Source organism: Rhincodon typus, chromosome 31, assembly GCF_021869965.1.
Source record: "Rhincodon typus isolate 14 chromosome 31, sRhiTyp1.1, whole genome shotgun sequence".
Lineage (NCBI taxonomy): Eukaryota > Metazoa > Chordata > Chondrichthyes > Orectolobiformes > Rhincodontidae > Rhincodon > Rhincodon typus.
Window position 1 is genome coordinate 3,460,637 of NC_063362.1, and position 16,957 is coordinate 3,477,593.

The 16,957-nt window shown below is 40.7% G+C and overlaps 1 protein-coding gene across 1 annotated transcript in view; it reads left to right on the forward strand.

Annotated features, from left to right (window-relative positions):
* The window catches only part of mib2 (MIB E3 ubiquitin protein ligase 2), a 78,905-nt gene that overhangs the window by 39,233 nt on the left and 22,715 nt on the right, over positions 1–16,957 (forward strand). The window contains exons 10-12 of the mRNA XM_048614859.1: positions 1,655–1,811; positions 6,215–6,369; positions 11,320–11,446. Of these exons, the coding sequence (XP_048470816.1) occupies positions 1,655–1,811; positions 6,215–6,369; positions 11,320–11,446 (439 nt within the window). The remainder of the gene's footprint in view (positions 1–1,654; positions 1,812–6,214; positions 6,370–11,319; positions 11,447–16,957) is intronic.

A 16,957-nucleotide genomic window follows, 5' to 3' on the forward strand; every position in this document is an offset into this window, starting at 1 on the left:
GCTGAGGAGGGCACTTTACCACTAATACCTGCATGAAAGGTGAATGCTACAAAAGCAGTTATTTTATAAAAAATACTCCTTTGTAGCAAGATATAATGTTTGTTCTCTCTCTTCTAATCCCCGCTGTAATTTTCAAAACCAAAGGCTAGATTTTCTGTCTAAAGCAAATTATTGTGGATGGTGAAGTTTGGAAGTAAAACTACAGATTGTTGGAGAAACTCCACAGTTCTGGCAGCATCTGTGGAGAAAAATGGAGTTAACGTTGCAAAGAGTCATTGGATTCAAACCATTGACTCTGTTTCTCTCTCCATAGATGCTGCCAGACCTGCTGAGTTTCTGCAGCACTTTCTGTTTTTAATTCAGGTTTGATTTTCCGAATGGTTAAACTTGATAACTCAGCATGAAATGAATAGTGATTTGTTGTGCCAAATTACCTCCATGCTGCTCTGTTTTAGTTTCGCAATTGGATTTTTTACATCAAAGGGGAATGTCTAACTTTGTAGCTTGTTAAATCAAAATTAAGCCCAATTTAGAAACTTAATAATTTTCCAATTATTTGTATGTCTAATTATTCAAAGTTGTTAGAACTATAGTGTTGAAATTGATTTAAGAAACTGTATAATAGAATCAAAAGTAGGTCCTAAAATTACTCCTGAACCATGTTTTGCTTTATACACTTCTGTCTTGTCACATTAATAATAGTTGAACGTATTCTTTTGGTACAGCTGCCATGTTGGGACAGTGGGCTAAACTCCAACCCTCCTTTATTTTTGGAGGAGAAAGCAATGCAGAGATGTAAGGCAAGTTAGGTTCCAGCAGATGAAGTGTGTTCCCACCTGCTGGTACACTCCAGTACATGTACATGTGCACATGTACCTACTGTGAAATAGCTATGCATAACTGTGATATTTGCTAAAATTAATCATGACTGTTGTGTTGGATCTTGTTGTGACTTTTAATGTCTGCAGCACCCTCAACATCTCTTCCTTCAATTCCTTTTAGGAACAGTACACAAAGTAGAGGTATGCAAATTGCACAATTAATATGGAGCAAACTCCTAAATAATTGCTTATTAACTTTGTGTTTGTAATCATAGTAACAAGACAGTGATATCATATAATCTTTGTTTCAAAAACTCATTTTTCAACTCCAGGACATAGGAGTTGAGAGATTTTGATAAAATTCCCAGCTTTCACAAGGTTGCCTCCAAAAGGTTCAGATTTTCTTGATGCAAATAAAATGTTTTATCTTCATACAAGTGACTACCTGATTAAGCCCATTTCGTTTTAAGCTACAGTCACCAGCAAGTTGTAGTGAGCCTATACCATTTAATTTAAAAGTGATATATTTTAGCTCCAGTTGAAATCAGTACCTACTTGCAAGTGCTGCCTGACTGTGGAGAGCAGGATGCTGCTTATGTTTGCTTACAAGTGCATACTGCACTACTCCCAGTCTATGTGCAGTGCCAGTTAGCAGCTGGTAAGACAACCTTTTGTTTCTACTAACTCTAAAGTTACAAATATTCTTTAAAAATCGTAATGTGCTTAGTTGGATGGCATAGGGGCTGCTTCAAGGTTGCTTCCCGTTAATTTGTGCAGAAATAACTGGATGAACAGGTTGATATCTGCCACTAATTTTTGCTTGTTTCCTACAGAAACCAGCCTGAAGTGGTGAAACTGCTTCTCAGCAAAAGTGCAAATGTCAATCTACTCAACGCCTCAACGTGTTCTGCTCTGCACATTGCAGTCAACAAGGGCTTTACAGAAGTCGTGCATGCCCTTTGCGAATATAATTGCAACGTTAATCTGCAGGTGAGTGGAAAGTCACAAGTCATTTCACTTGCACTGTTTGTCTAGGAAGAAGAAGAGCTGTCCATGCAAGGAATAGGTTTGCCTGGTTATTTGATGACCGTATATCTGGAGGTAAGTTCATGCAAAGTGGATGGAAGTTGAAAGAATAATGGCGACTGTAAGTGATGACGTATCATCAGCAAAAACAACCTGTGGTGAAGGTTAAAAATTGTATCCAGCCTATGTTGGTAACTGCAACATTTTAATCTTTTTCTTGCTTTAATCTTTCATGGGATAGGGGCATCGCTGATAAGAATCATAGAAATCATAGAATCCCTACAGTGTGGAAACAGGCCCTTTGGCCCAACAAGTCCACACCAACTCTCGGAGCATCCCATCCAGACCCATCCCCCTATCACCCACCTAACCTACACATCCCTGAACACTACAGGCAATTTAGCATGGCCAATCCACCTAACCTGCACGTTTTTGGACTGTGGGAGGAAACCGGAGCACCTGGAGGAACTTGCGCAGACATGAGGAGAATGTGCAAACTCCACACAGCCAGTCGCCCGAGGCTGGAATCGAACCCGGGTCTCTGGTGCTGTGAGACAGCAGTGCTAACTACTGAGCCACCGTGCCACCCCAAGAATGTGGGCATTTGTACCCCAGCCCTAATTAGCCTTAAGATTGGCTTTCTAGGTCATTTTGGAGAGCACATAATGTGCATCTGATGTCACATTTAAGCCAACCCAGGCAAAGGTGGCAGACTTCCTTCCCTAAGGAATATTAATGATCGCCAGTTAAGAGCAGTGAAGTAAGTCCAGTTTTCCTCCTCTATTTAAAGTAATCATTTCAAAAACATGCCAATGCTTGCAGATGGAAGTTTAGCTAAAAACCTATTGATCAAGGAACAATGGAGAATGAGGAATTGAAAGAAATTGGGATTAGTAAGAAGGTTGTGTGTTGCGTCAGTTTAGTGGGACTGAAAGTTGATAAATTCCCACGACCTGATATTCTGCATCCCAAAGTGACAAAAGAGGTAGCCATGGGGATAGTGGATGGATTGGTGATCATATTCTAGATTTCTACAATGGTTCCTGTGAGCTGGATGGTAGCAGATGTCACCCATTATTGAAGAAGGGATGGAGAGAACAAACAGGGAACTGCAGATCTGTTAGCCCACATCACATTGTGTGCAGTTTTGGGCCCATATCTCAGGAAGGATGGCCATGGAGCGGGTTCAGAGGAGGTTCACGAGAATGGTCCCAGGAATGGAAAGCTTAACATATGAGGAACGTTTGAGGACTCTGGGACAGTACTCATAGGAGTTTAGAAGGATGGGGGGTGATCTAATTGAAACTTACAGAATACTGAATGGCCTGGACAGAGTGGATGTTGGGAAGATGCTTCCATTGGTAGGAGAGACTAGGATCCAAGGGCACAGCCTTAGAGTAAAGGGAAGACCTTTTAGAACGGAGCTAAGGAGAAACTTCTTCAGCCAGAGAATGATGATGGAATTCACTGCCATAGAAGGCTGTGGAGGCCAGGTCATTGAGTACATTTAAGATTGAGATAGATAGGTTCTTGATTATCAAGGGTTACAGGGAGAAAGCTGGAGAATGGGTTGAGAAACTTATCAGCCGTGATTGAATGGCGGAGCGGACTTGATGGGCCAAATGGCCTAATTTCTGCTCCTATGTCTTATGGTCTTATCAATAGGCAGGAAAATACTCAACTACTAAAAAGGATGTGATAAATAGACAAATGGATCATAATGATCAAATTGAGTATCGTCAGCATGGATTTTTGAATGGAAAATGGTGTTGAACAAACCTATTCAATTTTTTTTTGAGGCTGTTACTAGCAGATAAAAGGAACTTTGTAGATGCAGCATACTTGCATGTTCAGAGGGCTTTTGATAAAGTCTCCCACAGGAGGACTAAAGCACGTATAATAGGAGGTAATGGACTACCATGGATTAAGGATTGGCTGATTAGGAAGAGAGTTGGAATAAATGTGTTGTTCTCACATTGGCACGCTGTGATTGGTAGGGTACTACAAGGATCAGTGCTTGGGGCCCTAGCTATTCACTATATATCAATGATTTAGATTTGGAGACAAAATATAATATTTCCAAGTTTGCAGATGGCACAAAGCTAGATAGGATTGTGAGCTATGAGAAAGATACAAGGCAGCCAGAAGAGGATTGGATAGACTTTGCGAGCCTATGGCCGATGTAATATAATTTGAAAAAAATGTGTTGTTAACTACTTTGTTAGAAGGAACATATGTGCAGTATTAGGAGATTAGAAAGTGTGGATATGCAGAGGGACTTGGGACTCGTGGTTAATAAGACACTGAAGGTTAGTGTGAGGTGCAGCAAGCAATTAAGAAGGCTAATGGTATGTTAGTCTACATTGCAAGAGCACTTGAGTATGGGAGTAGTGAAGTCTTCCCGCAATTGTACTGAGCCTTGATTATAGCACTCCTGGACTACTGTCTGCAGTTTTAGAGACATTAGAATCTCTCCAGTGTGGAAGCAGGCCATGGGGCCCATCAAGTCAACACTGACCCTCTGAATAGAATCTCACCCCGACCCACCGCCCTACCCTATTCTTGTAACTCTGCATTTCCCATGGCCAATCCACCCAGCCTGCTTATCCCTGGACACTCTGTGCAATTTAGCACAGCCAATCCACCTAAACTGCACATCTTTGGACTGTGGGAGGAAACCGGAGCACCCGGAGGAAACCCACGCAGACACAGGGAGAATGTGCAAACTCCACACAGACAGTCACCCGAGGGCAGAATCAAACCCGGGCCCCTGGTACTGTGAGGGAGCAGTGTTGATGACTGAGCCACCATGCTGCCCCCAGCTTTAAACCTCTTACTTTAGAAAAAATATTATTGTCATAGAGAGAGTGAAATGAATGTTCACCAGACATGTTGCCTGGATAACAGGACTGTCCTATGAAAATAGTTTGGGGAAGCAGCCTGTATTCTCTAGGATTTCAGAGAATCAGGTGTCATCTCATTAAAACCTACAAAATATTCAAATGAATGTGCAGGGTACATGCAGGTAAGATGTTTCCTTTTGCTGGGGACTCTATAACCAAGGGAAATCATTTCAAAATCAGGGTGGAACCATTTTGAACCAAGATGCAGAGAAACGCTTTTTACTCAGAGGGTGGTGAATCTTTGGAATTCACTACACCAGAAGACTGTGGAAGCTCAATCATTGAGTATTTATTTATATATGATTATAGTAGAGCATCTGTCACTATGTAAAGGATAACGTAGGAAAAAAGCCTTTGAAGTAGTGGTCAGCCATATTGAATAGCCAAATAGCTTTGATGGGCTGCATGGCCTACTTCTCTTCTGATGTTCCTATCAACACAATTGGGATTGCACTTATAGATTCTATACTGCCTCCACTAAAATATATTAACTTCCCTGGGTTTTATATATGGAGATTGTGTGAAAAATAGTTTCTTTTGATTGGTGAGTTGGCAACAAGAGATTTAGGCTTATTGTAGCATGGAATACTATATCTCAAATAGCCATTGAAGCAAAGGTGATAACATATGAACGGTTTTGAGACCTTTTTAACAAGGTTCTCAAATTATGAACACTTCTGATTATGGTTTTCTGCCTGTTGGAGAACCATCCCAATTAATTTGACTTTACACCTAACAGGCTGGGAGGATTAGGTTGTGTTGAATATAATCATAATCTCCCAAAGTGAAAGTACGCTGGCTCATTTTTCTTTTGAAAAAATAATAAAACTCCTGTTTGGAGAGAGGGGCTGGTGGCTTTCTTTAATCAGCCTTGAGTTTCTGGTGAATTAAAGGCACTTGTCATTTGAATAGTTTCAATATGGTCCTCATCCTTTTCATTACAGTTCAAACGTTAATCAATCAATTAATCAATAAGCTTCTATTACTCAAATACTCTATCTGGGCTAAAGTGCTTCAGATATTCCTACCAATATAATTAAAAATATAAAACCATATACATGTTAGTTTTTAAAAGTCAGAAGTCACGAGACACCAGGTGATAGTCCAACGGATTTACTTGAAATCACAAGCTTTTGGAGCGCGGCTCCTTTGTCAGGTAAAATCGAAAGCTTGTGATTTCAAATAAACCTGTTGGACTATCACCTGGTGTCATGCGACTTCTGCTTTGTCAACGCAGTCCTACATGGACATCGTGTTAGTTTTTAGTTTGCAATGTACATCAAGTGTTCGACCTGTGTGTCCCTGACAAATGTATGAATGATTAAGGACAACGATCTGGATTGTATAATATTAACACACAATTCCTATTAAGATAGTGCAAAAGTCTAACATTGGCATTCTTTAAATCAACTGCATGTGCAAGTTTAGTGAACCAATTCTTAACTTTATTTTTGATCTTTCCAGGATTCATATGGAGATACTCCTTTACATGATGGAATTGCAAAAGACTACAGAGATATTATTGAAATCCTGACAGAAGTGACAAACATCGATTTCACTCAACAAAATAATCGTGGCTTCAACTTGCTTCACCATGCAGCCTTAAAAGGCAATAAACTGTAAGAACCTGCAGAGTAACTGATTTATTGCAAACTGATTTTCCTAAAAATCCTGCAAATGTAATTCATGGAAATTGACAGCACTAATCCTGAAACATTTCAGAGAACATACTACAATCCATATAACATTCATTTTGTTCCCAAAATGCAATAGTTCCAAATGTTAATTGATTTTCAGGCTTTAAGTTTTTTTTGCATAGAAACATAGAAAAATAGGAGTTGGAGTATGCCATTCAGCCCTTCGAGACTGCACCCTCCATTCGCTATGATTGTGGTTAATTATCCAACTCAGTCCCCTGCTCCTGCTTTCTTGCTTTGATCCCTTTAGCTCTAAGAACTACCTATATCTCCTTCCGAAAAACTTTTAATGTTTTAGCTTCAACTGCCTTCTGTGGCAGAGAATACCACAGGCTCACCATTCTCTAAGTGGACAAATTTATCTTCGTCTCTGTCCTGACAGGTCTACTCCATATCCTTAGACTGTGACCCTTGATTCTGGACTCCCCAGACCATCCTTCCTGCTTTAATCATGTCTGTTCCTGTTAGAAGTTAGGTTTCTGAAATCCCCCTTATTCTTTTAAATGCCAGTGAATGTAGTCCTAACCGAGCTAGTCTCTCTTCATACTTAAGTCTTGCCCTTCCAGGAATCTGTCTGCCAGACCTTTGCACTCCTTCATGGCCGGGACATTCTTCCTCACATAATAGACCAAAATGCACCCAGTACTTAAGGTGTGGTCTCACCAAGGGCCTGCAGCAAGTTATACCTGCTCCTGTACTCAAATCCTCTCGCTATGAAGGCCAACATACCATTTGCTGCCTTTACTACCTGCTGCTCCTCCACGCATCCTTTCAGCCACATCATGCTAAAAGGTGCTATCTTAAAATTTAATGTCACTGATCTGGTTATGATTCAATCTTTTAAACTTAACCAATATTGAAAGTTCTTTGTTCTATAGCAACAGTTGTGCAAAAATGTGAAATTATTTTGAAAATTGCCCTACTGTATTCATTAAGCATTAGTGACTGCAGTCTGTTTAAAAGTATTCATAATGGTATCAATGGTCTGGACTACAATTTTTGGGTATTTCTTATTCTGCATTATTAGCTTCAGTTATCATTATTACACTTTGAAGGCAAATTCTAACTATTCATATTTTCCTATTAGAATTACTTTTGCCTTTTATTGGCAATAGGTGGAAACTGGTATTCTCTACTTAACAAGAGGAAAACCTAAATGAGTCGCAAAATGTATATTTTAATCAAAGATTTTTTATGACTACTTTTAACAAAAATTATTTCACAATTATTGCATTTGCAACGGACTTGCATTCATCTTATCAGGTGATTTTTTTTTTACAGGTTTTGCATAATCCAATATTCTAAAATAATCTAATACTTCCTTCTTGGTATCTCGCAGTAGCCAGTGAGATGAATATGCAGGGACTGTCACAGTGAAAGATTTAACTGGGCTGAACAACAGTGTGCATCTGTACGTTGTGTTTGATGCATTAAAATGTTAAAAAACACTTTCAGGGGAGTATTAGCCTCCAGAATTTGACACCAAGCCACATTAGGCAATATTGGACCAAGAACGATGTACTAAAAAAAAGAGATTTTTGGAAGCATTTAAAAGAGGAAAAAGAAGGCATAGAGATTTAGGGATGGCATGGTGGCTCGGTAGTTAGCATTGCTGCCTAATAGCACCAGAGACCTTGGTTCGATCCCAGCCTCAGGCAACTGTCTGTGTGGAATTTGCACATTCTCCCTGTGTCTGCGTGGGTTTTCTCCCACAGTCCAAAGATACGGAGGTTAGGTGGATTGGCCATCAGAAAATTGAGATGATAGAAGTATTGGACTTTGTATGAGCTAGGAGATATGGGCTTTTATGTGACCTTAAGTTTATGAAGGGTGGAAAAATGGAAACTAGTCAAATCTAGAGGTAATAAAGGCATTGCTGAGGAATTGGCAGCAAATAAACTAAGCAAAGCAAAATTAGGTCGTGATAAAATGGAAAAAAGTGACTCAGCAAGGGTGCAGAAATGTAATTGGAAGCTCATCTTGGTGTGTCAAGTACAATGTCAAGGTTGCAAGTAGTTTGATTCAAACTCATTGAATTGCCAGGGAAAGGAATGCAGTTGGTGGCAAGAAGCAGAGTTTGTGACAGAGATCAAGGACAATGGCCCCTAAATCAACAGTTCTGGATCTTCAGCATACAATCTGGACTTGATACAGTCCAATACTGGGGGAGTAACAACATTGTTAGAGGTATTGTCTTTCAGATCAGGTACTAAACTAAAGTTTCATTAACCTGAACAGGTGGATGTTAAAGGCTCCCCATGGTGCTATTGGAGAAAGAGAAAAAGAGTGCTCCTGTGCCCTGGCTCACATTGGTCGTGGATTAGCACCTCTGGAAATATTAACATGTCATTACCCTCACTTGTTGTTTGGATCATGTGGTTTTGGGAAAATTGCCCATGTCTTTTAGTTATTGACCCTTTCAGAAGTAAGTTTTAATAGGAGATGATTTTTAGTAAAGCACCTGCCTTCCAATAACCAATTACATGACTGAGTGAGTTGGCTGGGAGACAGCAAGGTTAGCTCAAGAAGTTAATTATAAATGAGTTTGACCGTGAGGCTGGCTCTGATCTTGAGCAGCAGTTTAGTTTTAGAACAATCCGGTTTTGAAGTAAGGACTATCTCTATCCATCAGAGTTCAGTTGAAATTTGGGGTATTGGATAAAGGAGTTTTAAAACTCTGTCAGTTGAAGGACTCCACTAACAATGAGATGAACAATGAGATATAGAGGAGGCGATGGCCTAGTGGTATTATCACTGGACTGTTAATCCAGAGATTCAGGTAATGTTCTGGGGACCTGGGTTTGAATCCCGCCATGGCAGATGGTGGAATTTGAATTCAATAAATATCTGGAATTAACAATCTAATGATGACCATGAATTCATTGTCGATTGTCGTAAAAACCCATGTGGTTCACCAATGTCCTTTATGGAAGGAAACTGCCATCCTTACCTGGTCTGGCCTACATGTGACTCCAGCCCCACAGCAATGTGGTTGACTCTTAACTGCCCTCTGGGCAATTAGGGATGGACAATAAATGCTGCCTATCCAGTGACACCCTCATCCCATGAATGAATAAAGAAAAAAAAACTTCTGGGATAGTGAAAGTTGAGGGGAGCAAGGCACCAATGTTAAAGTAGCACAGAAGTTGTGGCTTTGTTTGAGAAACTAGTGTTGTTTGATTTGAACTAGGAGTCTGCCCCTATGGGATGGTTGGCACCACATTCACAAATATCCACTGTTTCCACCGCTGACGCTCAGTAGCAGTAGTGTATACATTGTGCAAGATGCAAGAAATTCACTGAAGAATCTCAGACAGCACCTTCCAAACTCTCAACCAATTCAATCTAGAAGGACAGTAGTACGTGGGAACACCACCCTCTGCAAGTTCCCCTCAAGCCACTCACTGTTCTGATTTGGAAATATATCACCATTCCTTCAGTGTTGCTGAGCCATTAATTCTGGAATTCTCTCCCTAATGGCATTTTGTGTCTACCTACAGAACATGGACTACAACAATTCAAGAAGGCAGCTCACCACCTCCTCCTTGAATGAAATAACATCACAGAGGCTGGTATCCCATCAAGAAGTCCCCCTTTATTTACACGTGGAGAGTCCTTGACACTGATCTAGCTTCCTCAGAGCCAGCTCTCAGAGTGAACAGGGTGTCTGACACCGAGATAGTAGGAACTGCAGATGCTGGAGAATCTGAGATAACAAGGTGTAGAGCTGGATGAACACAGCAGGCCAAGCAGCATCAGAGGAGCAGGAAAGCTGACGTTTCGAGCCTAGACCCTTCTTCAGAAATGGGGGCGGGGAAGGGGGTTCTGAAATAAATAGGGAGAGAGGGGGAGGCGGATAGAATTAGGATAGAGGAGAAGATAGGTGAAGAGGAGACAGACAGGTCAAAGAGGCGGGGATGGAGCCAGTAAAGGTGAGTGTAAGTGGGAAGTTAGGGAGGGGATAGGTCAGTCCAGGGAGGACTGACGGGTCGAGGGGGCGGGATGAGGTTGGTAGGTAGGAGATGGGAGTGGGGCTTGAGGTGGGAGGAGGGGATAGGTGGGAGGAAGGACAGGTTAGGGAGGCGGGGACAAGCTGGGCTGATTTTGGGATGCGGTAGGGGGAGGGGAGATTTTGAAGCTTGTGAAGTCCACATTGATACCATTGGGCTGCAGGGTTCCCAAGCGAATATGAGGTGCTGTTCTTGCAACGTTCAGGTGGCATCGTTGTGGCACTGCAGGAGGCCCAGGATGGACATGTCGTCTGAGGAATGGGAGGGGGAGTTAAAATGGTTCGCGACTGGGAGGTGCAGTTGTTGAGTGCGAACCGAGCGTAGGTGCTCTGCAAAGCGGTCCCCAAGCCTCTGCTTGGTTTCCCTGATGTAGAGGAGGCCACAACGGGAGCAGCGGATGCAGTATACCACATTAGCAGATGTGCGGGTGAACATCTGCTTGATGTGGAAGGTCTTCTTGGGGCCTGGGATGGGGGTGAGGGGACAGGTGTAGGGGCAGGTGTAGCACTTCCTGCGGTTGCAGGGAAAAGTGCCGGGTGTAGTGGGGCTGGAGGGGTGTGGAGCGGAGCGGACACTCCTGTTTATACCTATCAGCCAGGACTCCCTGATTGGACCAGATTAGGGAACTGATATTATGAGGTCCACCTGACTGACCTCATTACAATCACTAAATTGAGGGCAACTAAGGAATGGGCAGTAAGTACTGACCAGCCAGCAATGCCCACGTCCCACAAATGAATTTTTAAAAAAAACCTTGAGGCTTAGATCATTCAGAACAGTTATTATAAATATTTACTCAATGTTTTTGATACATTGATAGAGAGCAAGAGGAGCATTAATATTATTGAACATCTCTCCACAGAGCCACAGAGAAAATTTTAGCCAGAGCACGGCAGCTGGTGGATGTGAAGAAGGAGGATGGTTTTGCAGCCCTCCATCTTGCTGCCCTGAACAACCATAAAGAAGTAGCTGAAGTTTTAATTAAAGAGGTAGAAATATAATTTACTTAATGACCATTTAATTTTTTAAACGCTAAATAGTCTTTCTTAGTCAAGTATACAGAAATGCACTTTGATATCCTCAAAATTATTTCTCATACTTGAATTATGAAGTGGAACTGGAGAAATCTGCAGAACAGTTAATCTTATTGGGATACATGATGTTGGAAATCAGATGCAATATGTGTTTCTAGTGACGTAATTTGAGTGCTGATTTTTCTTGAATGTGCATAGTAAGATTCAAAAGTGGAGTGTTAGGAGGTGTAACTCAAGTGTTTTATTCATCAGACCTCTGTTTACTTGTGTACAAGTGGGATCATGTGCATGTAATCCTTATTCTCTGATAGCAAATTGCTCTCAGTAGCCTAATGCACTCCATGTAAATTCGTACATAGTCCTTTTCTTTCTCTGTTATGCTCTGATCCTTTTCTATCTTTGTACAAATTCAGTTCCACTTACTGTATAATAAGGCTTCTGTTTTAATTTCCTATGTGTTATATTTTACATTGATTAGCATGAAATTTCTTTGTCAAATACCTCTCAAGCTTCAGGACTTCATTTATCCTCTGTTGCATCCTCTGCCTTTGACCTATATTTCTGTCATCAATAATCATAAGACCATAATACAGGAGCAGAAGTAAACCATTCAGCCCGTAATCTTCAATTTGTTTACTGATTAAAATTCTGTCCATCTCGGCTTTGAATGTCTTTAATGACCCAGCCTCTACAGCTTTCCGCTATAAAGAGTTCCACAGATTCACTTTCCTCCAAGAAAAATTTTCTTCTCAACTCTGTCTTAAATGTGCAGCCTCTTACTCTGAAATTATGCCGTCTGGTCCTAGATTTACCCACAAAGGAAATAGATTCAGCATCAAATCCCCTAAAAATATTATTTTTCATTAAGTTCTCTTGTCATTCTTCCAAACTCCAATGAGTACAGGCCCAATCAACTCCGCCTCTTAAGAAAAGCCCTCTGTAGTCAGGATCAACCTACTGGACTGTCGCCACTACCTTTGATTTTTCCTTAGAAAAGCAGACAAAAACTGTTAACTATTCGTGATGCGTTCTAAGTTGTGCTTTGTATAGTTTTAGCTGCCATATTTTATGCTCCATTGGCTTTGAAATAAAGGCCAACATTCCATTTGCCTTCACTATTACTTGGTGACCATGGATGAATCTCAAAAAAAACTGGCATGCCTGACTCTCAACTCCCCCTGTACTGCAACTTTCTGCAGTCCTTCCCTATTTCAATAATACTCGGCTCCTTTATTCTTCCTACCAAAGTGCATAACTTCACATTTTGCCACATCATGTTTCATTGCCAAACTTTTGCCCACTCACTTAGCCTGTCTGTATTACTCTAGGGACTCTGTCATCTTAACCACGTGCCCTCCCACTGTTCTTTGTGTCAGCTGCAAACTTGGGGTGATAATGCATTCACTTTGTCATCCAGGTCATTAATATGCATTGTAAGTAACTGTGGCCTCAGCACTGATTCTTGTAACACTTCACCAGTTGCAGGTTACCATCCTGAAAATGCCCCCTTTATCCCAACTCGGTTTTCTATTAGTTAGCCAATCCTCCATCTGTGCTAATGTGCTACCTTCAACACCATGGGCTCTTAGTTTTATGTGTGATAATGTTTTTGAACGTCTTTTGGAAATCCAAAATGTTCCCCCCACTTCTCTATTCTGCTTTTTCCCACCTCAAAAAAAAGTAATAAACTTTGTCAAAAATGAAGCCATGCTGACTGTGCTTGATTACATTATGTATTGTTAAATCCTCTACTATTACATCCTTTATAATGTTCTCTAACATTTTTCAATGCGATGTTAAGATAACTGGCCTATATTTACCTTTTTGCATAAGGGTGTTATATTTGCAGTTTTTAAATCCTGTGGGACTTTTCCAGAATCTCAGGCTTCTTGGAAGATTGCTGCCATTCTATTCACTATCTCTATAGTTACTTCCTTTAATAGCCTAGGTTGGGTGCAATCCAAGGGACTTTTATCAGCCTTTAGCTTCATTAGCGTCCCTAGTATTTCTTTTCTATTATTGAATTGATTTCCTTCTCCTCTTGAATATTTAGTAGTTTTGAAATGCTACTAGTGTCTTCTATTGTGACGGCTGATGCAAAATATTTATTCAACTTTTCTGCCAGTTTCCTGGTTCCCTGTTATTGTTTTCCATGCCTCATTTTCTAAGGGGCCACTGTTCACTTTGGCCTTTCTTTATTTTTCATCTTTCCTGATCTTCTAACTTACCACAAATTTTGCCACATTGAAATTTTTTTCTTTTAGTTTGGTACTATCCTTAATTTCCTTGGCTAACATGACTGATCATTTGTCTTCACTGGGTATATGTTTATTGTGAATCATGAACAATTTTCCTAAACATCTACCATTGTTCGTCAACCATCTTTTCTGCTAAACTCCATTCCCAGGCCATTCCAGCCAAGTCAGTTCTTGTTCCTTCAAAATGACCCTTATGTAAGCTCAGCACAGTTATTTCCAACCCAAGTTCCACATTTTGCTATATTCTACCATGTTGTTGTCACAGTTTACTAAGAGTTTTTTTTAAACTCCTGAGGTCATTCATGAAACTTGCCTTGCTACACATCACCAGATCCAAAATAACCTGATCCGTATTGGATCCACAACATTTTCTCAGAAAGTATCCTGAATACACGCTATAATTGTTCCTTATGGCAGTCTCTGATTTTCCCAATCGTTGTGAAGTCTCCCTTGATTTAATTTACTGTCTTTTATACATGCCCTTATTATCTCCTGATTTATTCTGTCTTACAATATACCTACTGTTAGGGGACTTATAGTATTCACCTGCCAGTGGCATTTATTAATTCTTACCTTCACCCTTATGGATTCTATGTCATCTCATCCAAGATCATTTCCTGCTATTGTACTTATTTCATCTTGTACTGACAAAAGTACCCCATCATCTTTCCTTCCTGCCTGTCCTTTCAAAAAGTCACATACCTCTGAATATTTAGCTTCCAGCTTTAATCTCCCTGTAGCGTCTCCACATAGCTGTACGATCATACTCGTCAACCTCCATTTGTGTCATGAGTCAATTTTTGTTCTGAACACTACTTTAAAATAAAGAGCCACTATTTATTTCCTTTTTTAAAACCAATTTTCATTCCTTTGACTCTATTTAATGTTTTGTTTTTGATGTTTGCACACTGTGTCCTTCCTGTCCCACTCTGGGTATCATGACCTAAATAGCTGCCCTGCAATGCTGCCATATGATTTTGCTTTGTATCTCCTGCATGTCTGCTCCCCAGAAACCTTCACCCCTAACCCCTCCCCTCAACCATTTCGCTCAAAGCCTTCTACAGCCCTAGTTATTTGATTTGCCAGGACAGTGGTGCCAGCGTGGTTCAAGTGAAGCCTGTGCCACCACAACTGTTCCCTTCTACTCCAGCACTGGTGCCAGTGGCCCACAAAGAGCAGCTCATTCCTCTCACACCAGTCTTTGATATTGCTCAAACTCAACCTCCTTGACCTTACTGTACCACATTATTGCCTTGGATGTTCTGCTTTTTAACTGGGTTTCCAACTGTTTCTAAAAAAAAAGTCTTTCAGCATCAGACCCCTAGACGTAGTTGCAGAAGTAGGCCATTCAGCCCATTGAGTCTGCTCCAGTGAGGTCACGGCTGATTTGATAGGCCTTAACTTCACTTCCCTGCCTTATCCCCATGATCCTTGATTCCCTTACTGATTAAAAATCTGCCTCTCTCAGTCTTGAATACACTTCTTCGCAACCTGACCTTGAAAGATCTTGATGTAAAGAATGTCACAGATTGACTACCTTCTGAGAGAGGAAATTCCTCCTCATCTCTGCCCTAGCTGGATGGTCTATTTCTCTGAGATTATGCCATCTGGTCCTAAACTTTCCCACAAGGAGAAACAACCTCTCCAAACCGATTCAGCACTTCTATTAGTCATGCCAAAGTGCATAACCTCACATTTACCCACATTATAATCCACCACTTATCTCATCTTATTAATGTTGTTGGTACCAACATGGACAATGACAGATGGATCCCTCCCTCTCTCTCCAAGTGGGAGATATTCTTAACCCTGGCAGTAGGCAGATGACATAGCCTTTGGGACTTCAGAAAACAGTATCTATACCCTAATTATCCTATCCCCTACTGCTATTTTGTTTCTGTTCATTTGTCTTTGTTGCCCAGCTCCATCCCTCAAATTTAACGTGTGTGACTGATTCCTGGACAAAAGTGTTTAACTAACTTTTCCCCTCCAAGATGTGTTGCAATGTCTACAATTCAGATTCCAGCTGTTTAGCTTTGATCAAAGTCAAGCTGGAAATATTTACTGCATGTCTATTCTCTCTGGGCCACCTTGATGTACAGCACCTCCCACATGCTGTAGCAGCAAAGCATCACCCAACCTGCCCTCATTATAGTATTTTATACAGTCTATAGTTATCTATTTCTCGTGTTCCCACTCTTCGCACTTTATAATTAAATTTTTACACCAGTATCATTCCTACTCAAGCTATTTTTTTCTCTCTTTTTCTTAAAAATGTCAAGAGACCTAAACACAAACTAAAGACCTTATTTTTACTTTAAAGATTAGACTTTTACATCAATCAGCTGCTTTTTCTGCAATCACATCACTATGATGTGACAAACCACAATCTGACTCTGGTCTCACTGCAGATAGGCCCCTCAATCGGCGCTTTTTGTCCTCTCCTGCCATTCAAAATATAGTATTTTGAGCCTTAGAATAATTCTTAATCATTTGCCAGACACTCACCAATTAATTAGCTGCTTCTTCACATAGTAGAGCAATTCCTGGAAGCTGAAAAAGTTTAGGTAAAAACAACAAAACGTTTCTTTCTCTTCCCACACTCAACTCCGGCATGCTATTGTAAGTTATAGTCTGAAAGGTTAAGTCACACTAAGTTGTCTATTTATATCTGCTCCTAATACAAAAACTATCTGAGGCACTTTATGAAGATCCAGTTTCAGCCGTTCATTCACTGAGCCGCTCTTTCACTCCAACACTTGAAAGAACCCTGCATAAGGCTGGCAACTATGGAATTTAAAATGTAGCTTTCAGTTTAATGTCAAGTACAAAATAAATAAGATTTGTTAAAAAAAATTACACTTGCTTACCCAACAATGTATGCATTCAGTCAATCAGTAGATCTCACTGTTGGAAAAACCCTAAGAACTGTGAGAGTTGGAAGTTAGAAACAAAAACAGAAAAGGCTGGGATAACTCAGCAGGTCTGGCAGCATCTGTGGAGAGAAAGCAGAATTGACATGCCAGGTCCGCTGATCCTCCTTCAGAACAGCTGTTTCTGTTTTTGAATCTTATTGTTGGTTTCAGTATTTGTTTCCAGATAACTTAGTTGGCTTCAGAAGAACAAAGTTCAGTTGTCACTTACCACCACCTGCTCCCTTGAACATGACCCTCCTACTGTCTTTTCCTGCTTTATGTTGTAGCCAGAT